Source organism: Mobula birostris, chromosome 20 (genome assembly GCF_030028105.1).
Source record: "Mobula birostris isolate sMobBir1 chromosome 20, sMobBir1.hap1, whole genome shotgun sequence".
Lineage (NCBI taxonomy): Eukaryota > Metazoa > Chordata > Chondrichthyes > Myliobatiformes > Myliobatidae > Mobula > Mobula birostris.
Window position 1 is genome coordinate 45,949,884 of NC_092389.1, and position 19,478 is coordinate 45,969,361.

Below are 19,478 nucleotides of genomic sequence, written 5' to 3' on the forward strand. Positions count from 1 at the left end.
AGAATGGCTCGAGTGTGTCAGCTATGGAACGCAGCCGCTGAAACCCCCACACTGTGGCGCAAGGTTACCATCTCTCGTTGCTGGGCCAGGCCTGGAAATAAATTGCAGCCACCGGTTCAGCAAAAAATCCAGAACACCTTAAGCTGGCTGACAGAGAACAGGTTTGTTAAGGCAAAAGTGTTGTCATTAGTGGTTTCAACATGATTGGTTGGGGTTGTCAGAGCTGATGTATTTTCAGCTGGGGGACATAAATGAGGGCTCTGATATACCGTGAAGAGAGATGAAATGGTCTGTCTCTGAATGGACTTAAACTTGAGGACAAGAACTGCAAGTCTGCAGAGGAATCGAGTCATGCCCCAGGAGGGCATCGAGGACTTCTTTAAAAGGCAATGCAGCATCAGTCATTTAGGACCCCCATCACCCAGGACATGCCTTCTTCTCATTCCTACCATCAGGGAGGAGGTACAGGAGCCTGAAGACACATATTCAATGTTTCAGGAACAGCTTCTTCTCTGCTATCCAAATTCTGAATGGACCCTGAACACAAACTCACTATTTTTTACTTTTTTCTTTGGTCCCTTTTTCCATTACTTATTTAATTTAATTTGTTTTATGTACAGTATGTATTTCATATTGTAATTTATTATGTATTGGCATTGTGCTGCTGCCGCAAAACAATGTTTTAAATGGACATCCTTCTATTCTGAGGCCTAGACTCCCCCACTATAGGAAACATCCTCTCACATCCACTCTATGTAGGGCTTTCATATTTGTTAAGTTTCAGTTAGATCCCCCCCATTCTTCTAAACTCCAGTGAGTTCCGACCCGGAGCCATCAAACATTCATACGGTATTTTAAACATAGTCCTATGGCCCACTGAGTCTGCACCTATTTTCACTAATCCTGTTTTATTCTCCCCTTAATCCTGTCAACCCTCTTACCTGGATTCTACCTCTGAAAGAGAGACAATAGCAAAGGTCGTTTGGCCCACTGAGTCCTTGCAGATCCATTTTTTGATTCTCCCTGCCCAAGATTCCACACTTGCCTACATACATTGGCCAATCACCCCACCAACCTCCATGTCTTCGGGATGCAGCCCAGCACATCATGGAAACCAGCCTCCCTCAATGGACTCGCTGATTTGATACAGCGGCCAGCATAATCGATGACCAAACCTTCCCCCCCCCCCCCCAGACATTCTCTCTTCTTCCCTTTCCCATTGGGCAGAAGATGCAAAAACCTGGAAACACGTACCACCAAGCTCAAGGACAGCTTCTATCCCACTGTTATAAGCTGTGGAAGTCAATTTATTGGGTATATTTAAAGCAGAGGTTCATGGGTACTTAACTAATAAAGGCATCAAAGGTCACAGAGAGAAAGCAGGATTGAAAGGGAAGATAAATGGCAGAATGGCCTAATTCTGCTCCTATGTCTGGCCGTGCTACCCAAGTTGATAAGAAACGTGCGGTGAAATGAGTTTAATGTGTAGACAGTTATTGGTTCTCCGAATTCAGGTTCCTTTCCTACTATAGGGGTAGGGAACAGAGAGAGGAGTTGCCAACTGATTGATCTGCATTGATGTGCTTTTTTACACACAGGTTTTCACAACTTCGCGTGTTCTCTCTCTGCCACTGGAACAGCCTAGTGGGTTACACCCTGAAGGTAAGCCAGTAACTTCCTCTCCTGACACATCAGCAGCATCACTTTGTTTCAGTTCGGCTCCTCAGAATTTATTATTAAAGTACCTATATGTCATCGTAATTTTTTATTGGGATACAACATGGAACAGTCCCTTCATTGAAGACCTGCACACGACAGAAATGGACAAACAGCCAGTGTGCAAACCACAATAAGCTGTGCAAATATGAAATAAAAGAAAAAATAAAAAATAAATGAGCAATAAATATTAAGAATATGAGTTGTATAGTCCTTAAAAGTGAGTTCATGGGTTGCAGGAAAAGTTCAATGTTGGGGTAAGTGAAATTGAGTTGAAGTCATCCCCTCTGGTTCAAGAGCCTGGTGGCTGAGGGGTAATAACTGTTCCTGAACCTGGTGGTGTGTGTTCTACGGCTCATGTACCCCCTGCCTGATGGTAGCAGCAAGAACAGATCATGACCTCAGAATCAGAATTGGTTTTAATATCACAGGCATATGTCATGAAATTTGTTAACTTTGTGGCAGCAGTACAGTGCAATATGTGATAAATATTGCAAAGAAAAAACTGAATTACAGTAAGTATATATACAGGGCCTATAAAAACTATTCTCCCCTTGGAAGTCTTCATGTTTTATTGTTTTAGAATATTGAATCACAGTTATTTTAGTTTGGCTTTTTTGACACTGATCAACAGAAAAAGACACTTTTGTTTCAGAGGGAAAACATATCTCTACAAAGTGATTTAAATCAATTACAAATATAAAACACAAGATAATTGATTGCATGATTATTCATCCTTTTTAATATGCCACATCAAATCATCACTGGTGCAGCCAATTGGTTTTAGAAGTCACATAATTAGTTAAATGGAGATCATGGTGTGCAATCAAGGTGTTTCAATTGATTGTAGTAAAAATACACCTGTATCTGGAAGGTCCAACTGCTAAAGTATAGTGATTATACTCACATTTATACGGATGGTGCGAAGGAACCTGAAACAGGAGTGACAGGGTTTGGGGTGGTAATACCAGCAAAAGAAATTGGAATCAGCAGAAGAACATCTAATAAGTTAGGGGTGTTTACAGTGGAGATGCTGGCAGTGTTGGTTGCGTTGCAATGGGTGCAGAAAGCCAGACAAGCCAAAGCATTGATATGTTCAGATTCATCCTCAGTTCTAGCAAGTTTAAGGTCTTTTCACACAAACAGACAGCAAGATGTACTTTATGAAGTCCTTCAGTTAGTTACAAGAATTGCAAATCAGGGCGGTCAGGTAAAATTTCTATGGGTTCCAGCACATGTAGGGGTGAAGGGGAATGAGAGGGTGGATGAGTTGGCAAAGAGGGGGTTAAAGAAAGAAAATGTGGAAATGCACATTAGTATCAGTAAAGTAGAGGTTAAGTGTGTAATCTGGGAAAAAGTCAACTGAATGTGGCAAGAAAGATGGGACAGGGAGGGGAAAGGGAGGCATTTATATCAAATACAAAAGAGTGTTGCAGTTACTAGGGTAGGTAATGGAAACAGAAGAGAGGAAATTGTGTGGACTAGGTTAAGGCTGGGGCATTGTGCATTAAACAAAACATTGAAAATGATAGGGAAACACCAGACAGGATTGTGTGAGGAATGTCAGGAAGAGGAGTCAGTAGAACATGTAGTTCTGAGTTGCAGGAAGTATGGGATACAGAGAGAGATGATGAGAAATAAATTAAGGGAGTTGGGGATGCAGGAATTCACATTAAAAGGGTTGCTGGGCATGGGTGAGAGAGCACAAGTCCGGGTATTTTTAGTGTTTTTAAGGGGTATAGGGGTTTTTTATAGAATATGACGAATAAACAGGAATAGGACACTAGGATGGTCAAAGATGGGAGGGTGAAGTGTAGGTTTGTGTGTGTGTGTGTGTGTGTGTGTGTGTGAGTGAGATTGGGTGAAGGGATTTAGAATGTATGTCTAGTGCACATTCTGGAGCAGAGGGTGGCGGTAATGCACCATTAAGCTGGATGCCAACCGCCGTAAAACAAGATACAGACAGACAGGTCCAACTGCTGGTGAGTCAGTATCTTAACAGGAACTATACCACGAAGACAAAAGGACACTTGAAGCAACTCCGCAAAAAGTTTATAGAAAAGCAGAAGTCAGGAAATTGATACAGGAAAATTTCCAAGTGGCTGAATATCCCTTGGAGTACAGTTAAGTCTATCATCAAGAAATGGAAAGAATATGGCACAGCTGTAAATCTGCCTAGAGCAGGCCATCCTCAAACACTGAGTGACCGTGCAAGAAGGGGACTGGTGAGGGAGGAATATAAGATGATGAGAGGCTTTGATCGTGTGGATAGCCAGAGGCTTTTTCCCAGGGCTGAAATGGCTAACACGAGGGGGCATAGTTTTAAGGTGCTTGGAAGCAGGTACAAGGCAGATGACAGAACTAAGTTGTTCTACACAGAGAGTGGTGGGTGCGTGGAATGCACTGCCAGCGATGGTTGTGGAGGTGGATACAATAGGGTCTTTTGAGGGATAAATGGAGTTTCAAAAAATAGAGGGCTATGCAGTAGGGAAATAGTAGGCAGTTTCAAGACTAGGTTATATGGTCAGCACAACATTGTGGGCCAAAGGTCCTGTAATGTGAGATAGATTTCTATGTTCTTGGTCATGCTAGGGTCGTTCCTGTCATATACATGCTCGTAGCTTGTTAAGCAGCCTTATGTGTGGCACCTTGTCAAAGGCCTTCTGAACATCCAACTGCACAACATGAACAGTGAAAACATGCAAAACATTTATTCAGTTCATCCCCTATTACTACTACTTCAGCATTGTTTTCCAGCAGCTCGATATCCACTCTCACCTCTCCTTTACACTTTATGTATCTGAAGAAATATTTAGTATCCTCCTCAATATTATTGGCTGGCTTACTTTTGTATTCCATCTTTACCTTCTGATTGGCTTTTTTAGTTGCCTTGTGTTGCTTTTTAAAAGCTTCGCAATCCTCTAACTTCCCACTGATTTTTCCTTTATTAGTTGCCCTCTCCGGTTTTTATGCTGGCTATGACTTTTCTTGTTAGACACAGTTGCTTCATATTTCCTTTAGAATACTTCTTCCTCTTTGGGATGTATGTATCCTGTTCTTTCCGAATTTCTTTCAGAAATTCCAGCCATTGCTGCTCTGCTGCCATCCCTGCCAGTGTTCTTTTCAACTCCAATCAAGTGAACTTTATTGTCGTTTAACTGCATAAATGTATATAACATATATAATGTATGTAGAAATGAGACAACGTTTCTTCGAACCAGGGTGTAAAGTGTCCAACACACTTAAGGGAAATAACACACAGTTCAAAGGGAATAGAATATAAAAGCCTTTGAGGAGACTGTTAGATAGGGACATGGAGCTTAGAAAAATAGAGGGCTGTGCGGTAGGGAAGTTCTAGGCAGTTTCTAGAGTAGGTTACACGGTCGGCACAACACTGTGGGCCTGAGGGCTGTAATGTGCTGTTGATTTTCTGTTTCTATATATGGTGTAAGCCAAACACACACCAGCCCTAACGTAAAAGGTGGTGGTGGCTGCATCATTTTGTGGGGATGCTTCACTGCTGCAGGGTCTGGAAGGTTTGTGAAGGTGCTGGTAAAATGAATGCAGCAAAATACAGGGAAATCCTGGTGGAAAACCTGATGCAGTCTGCAAGAGAACTGCGACTTGGGAGAAGATTTGTTTTCTAGCAAGACAACAACCCCAAGCATAAAGCCAAAGCTACACAGGAATGGCTTAAAAGCAACACAGTTAATGTCCTAGAGTGGCCAAGTCAGAGTCCAGACCTCAATCCAATTGAAAATTTGTGACTGAACTTGAAAAGGGATGTTCACTCATGATCCCCATGCAATCTAACTGAGCTTGTGCAGTTTTTTAAAGAAGAATGGGGAAAAATTATAGTGTCCAGATGTGCTCGGCTGATAGAGACCTATTCACACAGACTCAAGGCTATTATTTCCACCAAAGGTGCTTCTGCTCTACTAAATACTGACTTGAAGGGAGTGAATACTTGTGCAATCAATTATTTTGTGTTTTATATTTGTAATTGATTTCGATCACTTTGTAGAAATCTGCTTTCACTTTGTCTTGCTCTGTTGATCAGTGTCAAGAAAGCCAACTTAAATCCACCGTGATTCAATGTTGTAAAACTAAAACATGAAAACTTCCAAGGGGGGTGAATAGTTTTTATAGGCACTGTATGTATATTAAATAGTTAAATTAAATAAGTAATGCAAAAACAGAAATTTTGCAAAGTAGTGCGGTAGTGTTCATGGGTTCAATGTCCATTCAGAAACCGGATGACAGAGGGGAAGAAGCTGTTATACCACCAGGTTCAGGAACAGCTACTACCTCTCAACCATCGGGCTTTTGAACAAAAGGAGATAACTACACTCATTTAAGGACTCTTTTATGTTGTTATTTCATGCTTATTATTTATTGCTATTTATTCATATCTGCATTTGCACAGTGTGTTGTGCACTGACCCTGTTTACAGTCACTGTTCTATATGCTCACAGAAAAAGATTCTCAGGTTGTATTGCGGTGGCCCATCAGCGGCAGGAGCAGGCCACAGCGACGTGGTTTGTCACAGATCAGCAACGTTTGTTTAAAAGGAGAGCTTCATGGCATTCAGGGTCATTCTGGTGGCACAATCAGTGGCAGGAGCAGGCCATAGCAACAAGGTTTCTCGCAGTTTAAAAGTACAAAAGGGATGGCCATTGTTGGGGCAGAGTTGGCCAGTGATGAGAGTAGAAGTGTCAGGCTTTGGCTCAAAGAAGCATTGGCTCTGGGTCATCTTCTGTTAAGGTTCCCTTTTTTCTCTCTTGCTGTACCTGGCTGTTGTGTGTTCTCCATACAGGATATCAGAGTCCTGGGAGACCCAGAATCTCCCAGGGAACTAAATCTGCGTGAAATACGTGTAGCTACAGCACCTTGAGACTATGTTAAGGATCTGGAGCAGCAGCTGAATATCCTTCAGCTTGTACAGGAGAGTGGGGAGATAATTGATCAGAGTTACAGGGAAGTAGTCACCCCTAAGTCGCAGGAGGTGAGTAGCTGGGTGATTGTCAGGAGGAATGTAAATGTGAATAGGCAGTTAGTGCAGAGCACCCCTGTGGCTATTCCCCTCAAAAGTAAGTATACTGTTTTGGATACTGTTGTGGGGTATGGCCTCCTTGAGGAATACCACGGCAGAGTACTGGTACAGAGCATGGGTCTGTGACGCAGAAGGGAAAGAGGGAGAAGAGGGTTGTGGTAGTGATAGGGAAGTCAATAGTCAGTGGAACAGACAGGAGGTTCTGTGGACGTGAATGGGACACCCGAATGGTATGTTGCCTCCCAGGTGCCAGGGTCAGGGACGTCTCAGATCGCGTCCATAACATTTTGGAGAGGGTGGGAGAGCAGCCAGATGTCTTGGTACATATTATTACCAGTGACATAGGAAGGAAAGGCAAAGAGGTCCTGAAAAGAGAATTTAGAGAGCCAGGCAGAAAGCTAGCCAGCGTCATGCAGCAATAAGGGTAGAAAAAGGATGATTTGGCAGATTAATGTGTGGCTGAGATGCTGGTGCAGTGGGGCAGGGCTTCAGGTTCTTGGATCATTGGGATCTCCTGGGGGAAGGTATGACTTGTTCAAAAGTGATGGGTTGCACTTGAACCCAAGGGGGACCAATATGCTCGCGGGCAGATTTGTTAGAGCTGTTGGGGAGATTCTTATCTAATCTGATGGGGTGGAACTGGAGTGAAGGGACTCAGGATAAGAAGGATGGTAAAAAAAAAAGCAAAGATTGCATGCTGTCAGACTTAAGATAGGGCAGGCAGATGATGGGACAAAATTGTAGCTATCAGAGTGAGTACCAGTGCATTAGGGATGCAGAATCAAGAAGGGTAGCGAATACAGTACTCTTAAAGTGTTGTATCTCAATGCACGGAGTATAAGAATTTAGGTGGATTATCTAATTGCACTATTACAAATTGTCCGGTATGATGTTGTGGCCATCACTGAATTATGGTTAAAGGATGGTTGTAGCTGGGAGCAGAATAGCCAAAATTACACCTTGTATCGGAGGGATAGGAAGGTAGACAGAGGGGATGGTGTAGCTCTGCTGGTGAAGAATAGCATCAAACCAGTAGAAAGATATGACTTAGGATCAGAAGACATTGAATCCTTGTGGGTTCAGTTAAGAAACTGTGACATTAAAATGACCCTCATGGCAGTTATATACAGGCTTCCCAACAGTAGCTGAGATGTGGACCACAGATTACAATGGTAAGTACAATGGCGTGTCAAAAGGGCAATGTTATGATAGTCATGGGAAAATGTCAACATGCAGGTCGATTGGGAGAATCAGGTTGGTAATGGATCTCGAGAGTGAGTTTGTTGAATGTCTACGAGATGGCTTTTTAGAGCAGTTTGTCATTGAGCCTACTAGGGGATCAGCTATACTGGTTTGGGTGTTATGAAATTAAGCGGAGGTGATTAAGGAGCTGAAGGTAAAAGAACCCTGAAGCGACAGTGATCACAATATGATTGAGTTCAACTTGAAACTTGATAGGGAGAAAGTGAAGTCTGACGTAGCAGTAGATTAAGAAAATTACAGTGGTATGAAAGAGGAGTTGGTCAAAGTAAATTGGAAGGAGCTGCTGGCAGGGATGTCAGCAGAGCAGCATTGGTGTGAGTTTTTGGGAAAAATGAGGAAGGCGCAGGATAGATGTATTTCAAAAAGAAAGAGATACTCAAATGCCAATATAGTATAACCGTGGCTTACAAGGGAGGTCAAAGCTAATGTAAAAGCAAAAGAGAGAACATACAGCAAAGCAAAAATTAGTGAGTAGACAGAGGATTGGAAAGCTTTTTAAAAACCTACAGAGAGAAAGTAAAAGAATCATTAGGAAGGAAAAGTTGAAATATGAAAGCAAGCTAGAAAATTCAAAAAATTTGAGATGCAAAGGAACTTGGGAGTCTTTGCGGAGAACACCCTAAAGGTTAACTTGCAGGTTTGAGTTGGTGCTGAGGAAGGCAAATGCAGCGTTAGTATACATTTGAAGAGTTCTGGAATACAAGAGCAGGATGTGGTGCTGAGGTCTCACCTTGAGTATTGTGAACAGTTTTGGGCCCCTCATCTATGAAATAATGTGCTGGCATTGGAGAGGGTTCAGAAGGATGATTCTGGGAATGAAAGGGTTATTTTACAAGGGAAGTTTGATGGCTCTGGGTCTGTACTCGCTGGAACTTAGAAGGATGAGGGAGGGGAATCTCACTGAAACCTTTGGAATGTTGAAAGGCCTAGACCAGGGGTAGGCAGCCTATTCCGGCCCGTGAAGGTATTTTGACTGGCCCACGAGCAAATATTAGGAAACTATGCTTATCCAGCCCGTGAGCGATTTTTCCTTATTCTGAGTGTTTCGCACGACCACACTGATGGACATGCATGGCGTCTTGTTACACTGGCCCCAGGTTCTGTTTTCTTCCAAACCAAACATTGGTCATATACGAATGACGGGAAGGCAGACTACCTTATTAATATGTATTAGATACTCTCCATGCACGCGCAGGTTTTCAGATGGGATCGTTCAAATTTGTAAACAGAAACAGCATCACTGTGTTTCAACAAGAAATTCACGCTAAATATCCAGATATCTACATGTGCTATGATACTTGTTGAATAACTCACGTTACGAAATAAAATCGAAGAAAAAAATTCCAATGGCAATGAATGCAAAACGCAGGAATTTCCAAGACACTTGGACACTCGGTTACTTCTTCATTGAGCAAGCTGGGAAACCAGTTTGTCTCAGTTGCCTGGAAAATGTTGCTGTGAAGAAGGTGGCAAATATCAGGCGACATTACGAGACCCGCCATAGTGGAAATTTTAACAAGTTTACTGGGCAAGCAAGGAAAGATGAAGTTGAGCAAATGAAGGCTAGTTTTGGAAAACAAACGTCCTTTTTTTCCCAAGAAAAGCAGTGAAAATGAAGGAAATACCTGTGCCAGCTACGAAGTCTCAAAACGTATTGCAGAAAAGATAAAGCCTTTTACAGATGGAGAGTTTGTCAAAGAATGTTTACTGGCAGTGGTGGATATTGTTTGTCCTGAAAAGAAATCTTTATTTGCATCTATCAGCCTGTCAGCAAGAACGATCACACGGCGATTTGAAGAAATGTCAAAAAAGTAAAGCACAAGATCTAGGCAGTTTTGTGAATATGGTCCAAGAATTGAGAAAAGAGTTTTCATCTCGTTTTGCTGATTTTCGCTTGCATGCAAATGAGTTCAAGCTGTTTGCTACTCCATTTGATGTGGAAGTGGACACTGCATCAGAAATTCTTCAAATGGAATTGATTGAGATGCAGTGTGATGACATATTGAGATTGAAGATGTGTCAGTGCTTGTCTTCTATAGAAAATATATTCATCTTTCCTAACTTAGTGGACCATGCAAAAAAGATGGCATCATTGTTTGGCAGCACTTATCTGTGTGAGCAATTATTTTCAAAAATGAAACATACCAAGAACCATTTGAGAACAAGATTGACTAATGCCCATCTGGATGATGTTTCGCTCTTGGCATCAACAAGTCTGACACCCAATATTGAGAAGCTTTCAAGCAACAAACAGCATCAAGTTTCACATTGATTTATCGATTTTGCATTAAAATGTTCTTTTTTATTACACTTAATTTACCACCATTGACTGCATCATGTTCATACCTTTTATGTTTAAGGATTCTTTGTGTCCTTTTAATAGATTCAAAAGATGCCTTGATTGAAATAAATTGCAACTAAACTGAGTTCCTTGATTACTAATTGGCATCCTTGGTTAAGCACAAATGATTTTCTAGCATGCGTTATTCACTAATTTGAGGCAAAACATAACTAAATGTATTTAAATGGATAATTCCCATATTTCAAGTTTCTTATGGCATTTATCTGGCTCACTGTCCGCTCATTAATACGCGACCTGGCCCACAGAGGCAAAAAGGTTGCCGACCCCTGGCCTGGACAGTAGATGTGGAAAGGATGTTTCCCGTGGTGGGGGACTCCAGGACAAGAGGGCACAGCCTCAGGATAGAGAGGGGTCCATTTAAAACAGTGCTGCAGAGAAATTTCTTGAGCCAGAGGGCGGTGAATTTATGGAATTTGTTACCGCAGGCAGCTGTGGAGGCCAGGTTGTTGGGTGTGTTTAATGCAGAGCTTGGTCGGTTCTTGATTGGACACTGTATTGATGATTATGAAGAGAAGTCCAGGAAGTGGGGCTGAGGAGGGGGAGAAAAAGGATCAGCCACGACTGAATGGCGGAACAGACTCGATGGGCCAAATGGCCTATTTCTGTTTCTGTGCCTTATAGTATATGATGGCATGCATTAACTGTGATAGTAAATTTTACTTTGAACTTTGAATTTTGTTCCTGAATCATTGATTGTGTGTTCAGGCATCTGTACCTCCTTCCTGATGGTAACAATGAGAAGAGAGCATGTCCTAGGTGGCTGGAATCCTTAATGATGGATACTGCCTTTCTGAGGCAGTGTTCCTTAAAAATGTCTTGGATACTATGCAGGCTAGGACCCATGATGGAGCTGACTAATTTTACAACTCTCTGTAGTTTACTTTGATTTTGTGCAGTAGCCCCCAATATCAGATGGTGTTGCAGGGAGTCAGAATGCCCTCCACAGTACATCTGTACTGGATGGTGAAGTTGCAATGAGGGAATCTGAAATTGGTAGTGTTAGTAAGTTATGGGCATGCTCTGATGGTGCTGGAGATGTGGTGACACTTGCGAGATGCCCCCAGCACATGCTCGGACTACTTTGACCATTGATGCATAAGACACATTTCAGATAATAGATGAGCTTTATTTGTTACATGTACATTGAAACACAGTGAAATGCAATGCTTGCATCTGATGTATTTTAAGTGTACGTTTCAATGTACATGTGATAGCCAAATGAAGTTATTCTTGAAATATAGATGAGAATTAACTTTGTTCATTGTCAAATGTACATGCATGTAGAGGTGCAATAAAAAACATACCATTTATAAACATACAGACATTACTTTGTCATTCTGTTGTTAAGGTGCTGAGAGTGCGCACCTCAGTGTCTTTCACCCCAAGTATATTCTTGTAAAGGGTTGGCTTTATGGTGCCCTTCCCACCATGCACTGCGGAATATTCCATCTCTTTGGTAACGGGGATGTGAAAATATGTTTATGTTGTTTGTATACTGTATTTAAAGTAGCTACTTCTGTTTATTTTGTAGTGTGATTGTAACTACATTGTGGGTGCATCATATTTTAATTCAAAGTTCAAAGTAAAATTTATTTCAGAGAACATACAATCCTGAGATTCTTTTTCTGCGGGCATACTTAGCAAAGCTATAGAAAGGTAACTGAGTGTAGTTATTCCCTTGTGAGTCCTGAGGTACTTCTACCTTCTACCTGATGACAGTAGTGAGAAAAGAGCATGGCGTGGGTGGTGAGGATCTTTGATGATTGATGCTGCTTTTCTATGGCAGCGTTTCATGTCGATGTTCTTCGTGGGTTTGACCCATGATGTACCGGGCTGAATCCACTACCTTTTGTAGGATTTTCTGCTGAATCAAAGATGGCATGTCCTCGTGTCTAAAAAACATAACAGAGCTGATTGCTGTCAGTAGGTGGAAGAGATCAAGCTGCCAGGAGTTCACACTGGAAGTAGTGGGGACCTATTCTGGTAGATATCTTTTGTAAATATTAGTAGAAACCTTTTTTTGATTTTTTTTTGACGCACCAAGTAAACACCCAGGCACAAAAGTGCGAAGCGACTCCAACCATCTCTTCTTTAGTCAAAAGCCACGTATACGTAACAGCTTGTATTCATTTCTAGTCGCTTCATCGTAGGAAGGATGTGGAAGCTTTAGAGAGGGTGCAGAAGAGATTTACCGGAATACTGCCTGGATTAGAGAGGAAAACAGATTGACTGAGAAAGGACTTTTCTCTTTTGATAGAAAAAGAATGACAGGTGACTTTATACAGGTGTACAAGATGATTAGAGGCATAGATCGAGTGGATAGCCAGAGACTTTTTCCTAGGGTGAGGAAGAGTGATTTGAGGGAAGTATAGCAGGGATATCAGAGCTAGGTTCTGGAACTGGAGGTGGTGGTTGAGGCAGATACATTATTGACATTTAAGACACTCTTAGATAGACACGTGGATGATAGCAAAATGGAGAGGTTTGAGGAAGGGAAGGGTTAGATTAATCTCAGAGTAGGTTAAAAGTTTGGTCCAACATTGCGGGCCGAAGGGCCCGTACTGTGTTGTACTGCTGTACATATGTGGTAGTTGTCATTCAAGATAGAAGGATCCTGATATTGGTTGTGGAAAATTCATGAGGGTGCACTTGAGCAGTTGTGGTTAGACTGGTTACTGAAAACAAAAGATCTAATGTCATCCAACATCTTTTGCCCATCAATTTAATATGATGTCCTTTTATTAGGACATCATTTTGCATTCTTCTGTTGTCTTATAACATTGAACATTGCAGCACAGTACGGGTCCTTCAGCCCACAATGTTGGACCAACCTTTTAACCTACTCTGAGATCAATTTAATCCTTCCCTCCCACACAGTACTCCATTTTACCTCATAAGAGATGAGTTGGCATTGGAGAAGCGCGCGAGAATGAAGGAGTTAACATATGAGGAACATTTGATGGCTCTAGGGTTGTACTTGCTGGAATGGTGGGGGTGGGGGGGGCGGGTGGTCCCATTGAAACCTATCGTACGCTGAAAGGCCTAGAGGGAGCGGATGTGGAGAGGATGTTTCCTGTAGTGGGCAAGTCTAGGACCAGAGGACACAGCCTCAGAATAGAGGGACATCCTTCTTGAATGGAGATGAAGGGTGATGAATCTGTGGAATTTGTTGCCACTGACAGGTGTGCAGGCCAGTTCATTGGGATTATTTAAAGCAGAGGCTGATTGGTTCTTGATTCGTCAGGGTGTCAAAGGTTATGGGCAAAAGGCAGCAGAATGAGATTGAGAGGGATAATAGATCAGCCATTATGGACTGCCAGAGCAGATTCGATGGGCTGATTGGCCTAATTCTTCATCTGTGTCTTATGTTTGTACACTTAAATGTACCTGCCTCTGCCAGCACCCCAGCAGTGTGTTCCACGCCCCTACCACTCTGTGTAACCGCAAACAACAGAGAATTTGCAGATGCTGGAAATCCAAAGTAATACACCCTAATGCTGGAGGAACTCAGCAGGGCCAGGTAGCTTCTACGGAAAAGGGTGAACAGTCGCCATTTCAGGCCGAGAATATGAAGGGTCTCAGCCAAAAGGTTGACTGTTCACTCTTTTCCTTCGATGCTGCCTGGCCTGCTGAGTTCCTCCGGCATTCTGTGTGTGTTACTGTCTGTGTAAGAAACCTACCTCTGACATCCATCCTATACCTTAAAATTATGGCCCCTGATATTAGCCATTTCTGCCCCAGGAAAAAGTCTCTGGGTGCCCACTTGATTTACGCTTTTTGTACATTTGGGGTTTTCCCTTCTTGTACCTCAATACACTGTTAAATGAATTGATCTCTATGAACAGTGTGCAGGACACACTTCTTACTGTACCTTACCCAGACATCCCACCTCTCCCGGAAGTTCTGGGAGTCTCCCGCATATTGATAGTTGCTCCCTGATGCCTGGAAATTATATACAATATCCCGGAAATCGATTTTTTTGAGAAAGAGAGGGAGAGGGAGAGTGAACGTCCATGTCAGCGCGGGAAGAAGATCAACTCCTCGAGCTTGCAAGTGACGGTGGGCTGAAACGTATGTTTGACATAACATCTTTGCCGGCATTCTGGATCAGAGTCAAGGCTGAATATCCTGAGCACTGAAAACGTTGTTTCCATTTCCAACATATCTCTGTGAAGTGGAGTTTTCTGCAATGAATGCAACGAAAACTAAATTGTGGAATAGGCTGGACATAAGGAACCCCCTTTGAGTATCACTGTCTCCCATCACCCCTCCATGGCACCATCTTGTTGCAGGGAAACAAGCCCAGGGCTCCCACTGATTCAGCGATATTGGTGTGTTACAATGATTTTATATGTTCATACGAGGAATATATGCGCTGTTTAATATCCAAACGTTACTTAAGATGTTATGATGCTATTGACTTATAATTGACTTCTCACTGTATTCATGCGAGGAAAATATGCGCTGTGTGTTTAATATTAAATTGGTTAGATAAACCCTTTTAGAAATGAAATTGAGTGTATTAGCCACATATAAGTGACTTGTAGTTGCCTTATTACCTATATTCCGGTCGTGATTAACACCTCCGCCCCCCCCACCCCCCGACCGTTGGCCGGTCCGCAAGAATATTGTCAATATTAAACCGGTCTGCGGTGCAGAAAATGTTGGGGACCCCTGCTAAGTAGACCTACCTGTTTTCTCTGTGGACGGGCTTTACAGTCGACCTCAAAAATAATGACAGTGTTGCTCGCTGCACTGTTTGCAACGGTGACTTTTCTATTGCCCATGGTGGGTTAAAATGTAAAAGACATGCTGAGGTGAGTTTAACAGGTGTCATTCATTCATTAGCATAGCTAACGTTATTTAAACTAGCTGGCTAGCTGCTGAGGAGCTACGCTATTGATGTCCTACGTGATGAGGCCAAACCCCCTGTAGACTTGCTTAAAGTTGTAATAGAATAAACATGATCATTTCATGTAAGTACATATTTTAATGTCACATTTTCTGCATATACCCAACTTGGTTTACAGATTAGACAAAATGACTAAACAAAGTATTACATACGCCCTTGGAGGTCAACTGGGCGGGGGGGATATGGGGTTGTGGGGTGCGGGGTGCTACCTCCCTGAAATGGTGGTGCTCCCTGCCTGAAATGAGTTTTTGCAGGGTGGGATGTCTGCTTACCTTTCTTCTTTCTTCACCGTGGAACATGGGACAATAATACACCAAGTTACCAATTTAAATTTCCTTCCATTCTTTTTGTTCCAAGGAGACAGGCCCAGCTTCTCCAGTCTAATGTTGTCACTGAAATCCCTCATCCATGGAGAACTCCAGTACAGTAAATCTGTTTTATGCACTCTAATTCTGTTTGACTTAGGAGCAGAGTGTTGAGTTGAATGTAAATTTAATTTCAATGTACTTGTGCTACACTGAGATTCATTTTCTTGCAGGCATTCACAGTAAAGAGTACAATCAATCTATTTATATCAGACGTGTTATGTAATTATATTTGTTGTTTTTTTATCCTGTTGAGTTATTTTTGTTCTGCATCAGATCCAGAGTAACAATTACTTCATTCTTCTTTACATTGTGTACTAGAAATGACATTAAACATTTTCAATTTGAAAATACAATCGAATCAATGAAAAATTACACACAAAGGCAGACAAACAACTAATGCACAACAGAAGACAGAAAGTGCAAATACTAATAATAAATGAATAAGTAAGTAAATAAGCAGTGCTGGTAACGTGAGTTGTAGAGTCCAACTTAAGATGTAGAGACTAAGTTATTCCACTGTTCTTACAATATCACCATCTCTCTCCAGGTTGTCGCTGAGTCCTGCCCTCACTTAACCTCCTTGCGACTGATCAACTGTAACGATATCTCATCTGATGTCTTTGAAGCGCTGGCCGCCCATTCCCAGAAGCTGGAAAGTCTGAATCTCCAGCACTCAGTGGTAAGATGTTCGTAAGTTTTTGCAGCTGAGTTGTGAATGAATTCCCCGGTTATTTATTGAGAGATACAGTGCGAAACAGGTCCTTCCACCCAATGAGCCATGCCACCATAAGATATAGGAGCAGAGGTAGGCCATTCAGCCCATCGAGTCTGCTCTGCCATTCAGTCTTGAGCTGATCCAATTCTTCCAGTTATCCCCACTTCCCTGCCTTCTCCCCATACCCTTTGATGCCCTGGCTAATCAAGAACCTATCTATCTCTGCCTTAAATACACCCGGTGACTTGGTCTCCACGGCCTCTTTTGGCAACAAATTCCACAGATTCCACAAACCCTCTGACTAAAGTAATTTCTCTGCATCTCAGTTCTAAATGGATGTCCTTCAATCCTGAAGTCAAGCCCTCTTGTCCTAGACTCCCCTACCATGGGAAATAACTTTGCCATATTTAATTTGTTCAGGCCTTTTAACATTTGGAATGTTTCTTTGAGATCTCCCTCCCCATTCTCCTGAACTCCTAGGAATAGAGGCCAAGATCTGCCAGACGTTCCTCATACGGTAAACCTTTCATTCTTGGAATCATTCTCGTGAATCTTCACTGAACCCTCTCTAATGTCAGTATATCCTTTCTAAAACAAGGAGCCCAAAACTGCACACAATACTCCAAGTGTGGTCTCACGAGTGCCTTATAGAGCCTCAACATCATATACCTGCTCTTATATTCTATACCTCTGGAAATGAATGCCAACATTGCATTCGCCTTCTTCACCACCGACTCAACCTGGAGATTAACCCTTAGGGTATCCTGCACAAGGACTCCCAAGTCCCTTTGCATCTCTGCATTTTGAATTCTCTCCCCATCTAAATAATAGTTTGCCTGTTTATTTTTCCATCAATATGCACGACCATACACTTTCCAATGCTGTATTTCATTTGCCACTTCTTTGCCCATTCCCCTCAAATATCTAAGTCTCTCTGTTTCCTCCACCTATCTTTGTATCATGGGCAAATTTAGCCACAAATCCATTAATCCCATAATCCAAATCATTGACATACATCGTTAAAAAACAGTGGTCCCAACACCAACCCCTGTGGAACTCCACTGGTCACCAGCAGCCAGCCAGAATAGGATCCCTTTATTTCTACTCTCTGTTTTCTGCCGATCAGCCAGTGCTCCACCCATGCTCGTAACTTCCCTGTAATTCCATGGGCTCTTATGTTGCCTAATGTGCGGCACCTTGTCAAAGGCCTTCTGTAAATCCAAGTACACCACATCTACTGCATCTGCTTTGTCTACCCTGTTTGTAATTTCCTCAAAGAATTGCAGTGGGTTTGTCAGGCAGAATTTTCCTTTCAGGAAACCATGCTGGCTTTGGCCTATCTTGTCATGGCTGATTGGAGCTGAGAGGCAGCAGCACTGTCCAGTGTGTCATCGTACACCTTGAAGAGTGAAGAATTAATTTTCAGTTTCACCTTGGTGAGACATCAACTCTTGGTTTTCTGTCCATAGACGCTGCCTAACCTGCTGAGTATTTGCAGCACTTTTGTGTTTTCTTTGTTCAATTTACTCGCCAGTCAGACTCCTTCTTTAGCAGTGAGACCTCTGTTGGTCAGGGTCGACCATGGATGTTGCCAGGGCAGCTCAGTATGGAGAAGAAGCTGTTGCCCATGTAGCAAGCTCCCCCTTTTCATGCATCTGATGAACTCAGATTGGCACCAGCAGCACTGCAAATATTGCCAGTCAGTGTTTTTATTTTTTATTTTAAGTCTTTTTATCAATTATTATTGAAAATTCACAACAAAAAATACATTAACATAATCAAGTCAATATATCAATATGTATAAGAGTCAAACTATTAACCAAGCTAAACAGTATATCAATAATAATAATTTTAAAAATGTTAAAACTATTTTTTTTGAAAAAAGAAAGAAGGAAAAAAGAATCCCTACTAACTAAAACAAAAATAAACCCCAGCTAACAAAAAAATCGAGGAAAAAAACCCCATTTGGAGCACAAACCCGAAGGTATACGCCATAAAAGCTTCTATTAAAAAAAAGACATCAATCCGCCAATCAAATCTATTTACCCAAGGATCAGAAGGGGACCATCTTAATTAACTCAAATCAAATGATAGTAGCAGGCAAAAGAGCCCCACCTTTTCTGAAAGTCCAATCGAGGATTAAAAGTTCGACTTCTGATTTTTTCCAAATTAAGACCTGAGAGAACCATTGTGTCAAAGTGGGAGCAGAAGCATCTTTCCATTTTAATAACATAGCCCTTCTAGCCAATAATGTAACAAATGCAACTAAATGTTGGTCTGATATAGAAATACCATGAATATATTGAGGAATTATACCAAACAAAACTGTCAATTTATTAGGTTGTAAATTAATTTTTAAAGCTTTAGAAATTGTAGAAAAAATAGATTTCCAAAACTGTTTCAATACAGAAAGGCCTTTGACAAGGTCCCGCATAGGAGGTTAGTTAGGAAAATTCAGTCGCTAGGTATACATGGAGAGATGATAAATTGGATTAGACATTGGCTCAACGGAAGAAGCCAAAGAGTGGTAGTAGAGGATTGCTTCTCAGAGTGCAGGCCTGTGACTAGTGGTGTGCCACAGGGATCAGTGCTGGATCCATTGTGATTTGTCATCTATATCAATGATCTGGATGATAATGTGGTAAATTGGATCAGAAAATTTGCTGATGATACAAAGATTGGAGGTGTAGTGGACAGTGAGGAAGGTTTTCAAGGCTTGCAGAGGGATTTGGACCAGCTGGAAAAATGGGCTGAGAAATGGCAGATGGAGTTTAATACAGACAAGTGTGAGGTATTGCACTTTGGAAGGACAAACCAAGGTAGAACATACAGGGTAAATGGTAAGGCACTGAGGAGTGCAGTAGAACAGAGGGATCTGGGAATACAGATACAAAATTCCCTAAAAGTGGTGTCACAGGTAGATAGGGTCATAAAGAGAGCTTTTGGTACATTGGCCTTTATTAATCAAAGTATTAAGTATAAGAGCTGTAATGTTATGATGGGGTTGTATAAGGCATTGGTGAGGCCGAAACTGGAGTATTGTGTTCAGTTTTGGTCACCAAATTACAGGAAGGATATTAATAAGGTTG

The 19,478-nt window shown here is 41.9% G+C and overlaps 1 protein-coding gene across 1 annotated transcript in view; it reads left to right on the plus strand.

Annotated features, from left to right (window-relative positions):
- LOC140184959 (F-box/LRR-repeat protein 6-like) overlaps window positions 1-19,478 on the plus strand; it is a gene marked incomplete at its 5' end in the record, with an annotated part of 57,633 nt that overhangs the window by 13,796 nt on the left and 24,359 nt on the right. The window contains 3 exons of the mRNA XM_072238201.1: window positions 3-161; window positions 1,599-1,662; window positions 16,222-16,353. Coding sequence (XP_072094302.1) covers window positions 3-161; window positions 1,599-1,662; window positions 16,222-16,353 — 355 coding nt within the window. The remainder of the gene's footprint in view (window positions 1-2; window positions 162-1,598; window positions 1,663-16,221; window positions 16,354-19,478) is intronic.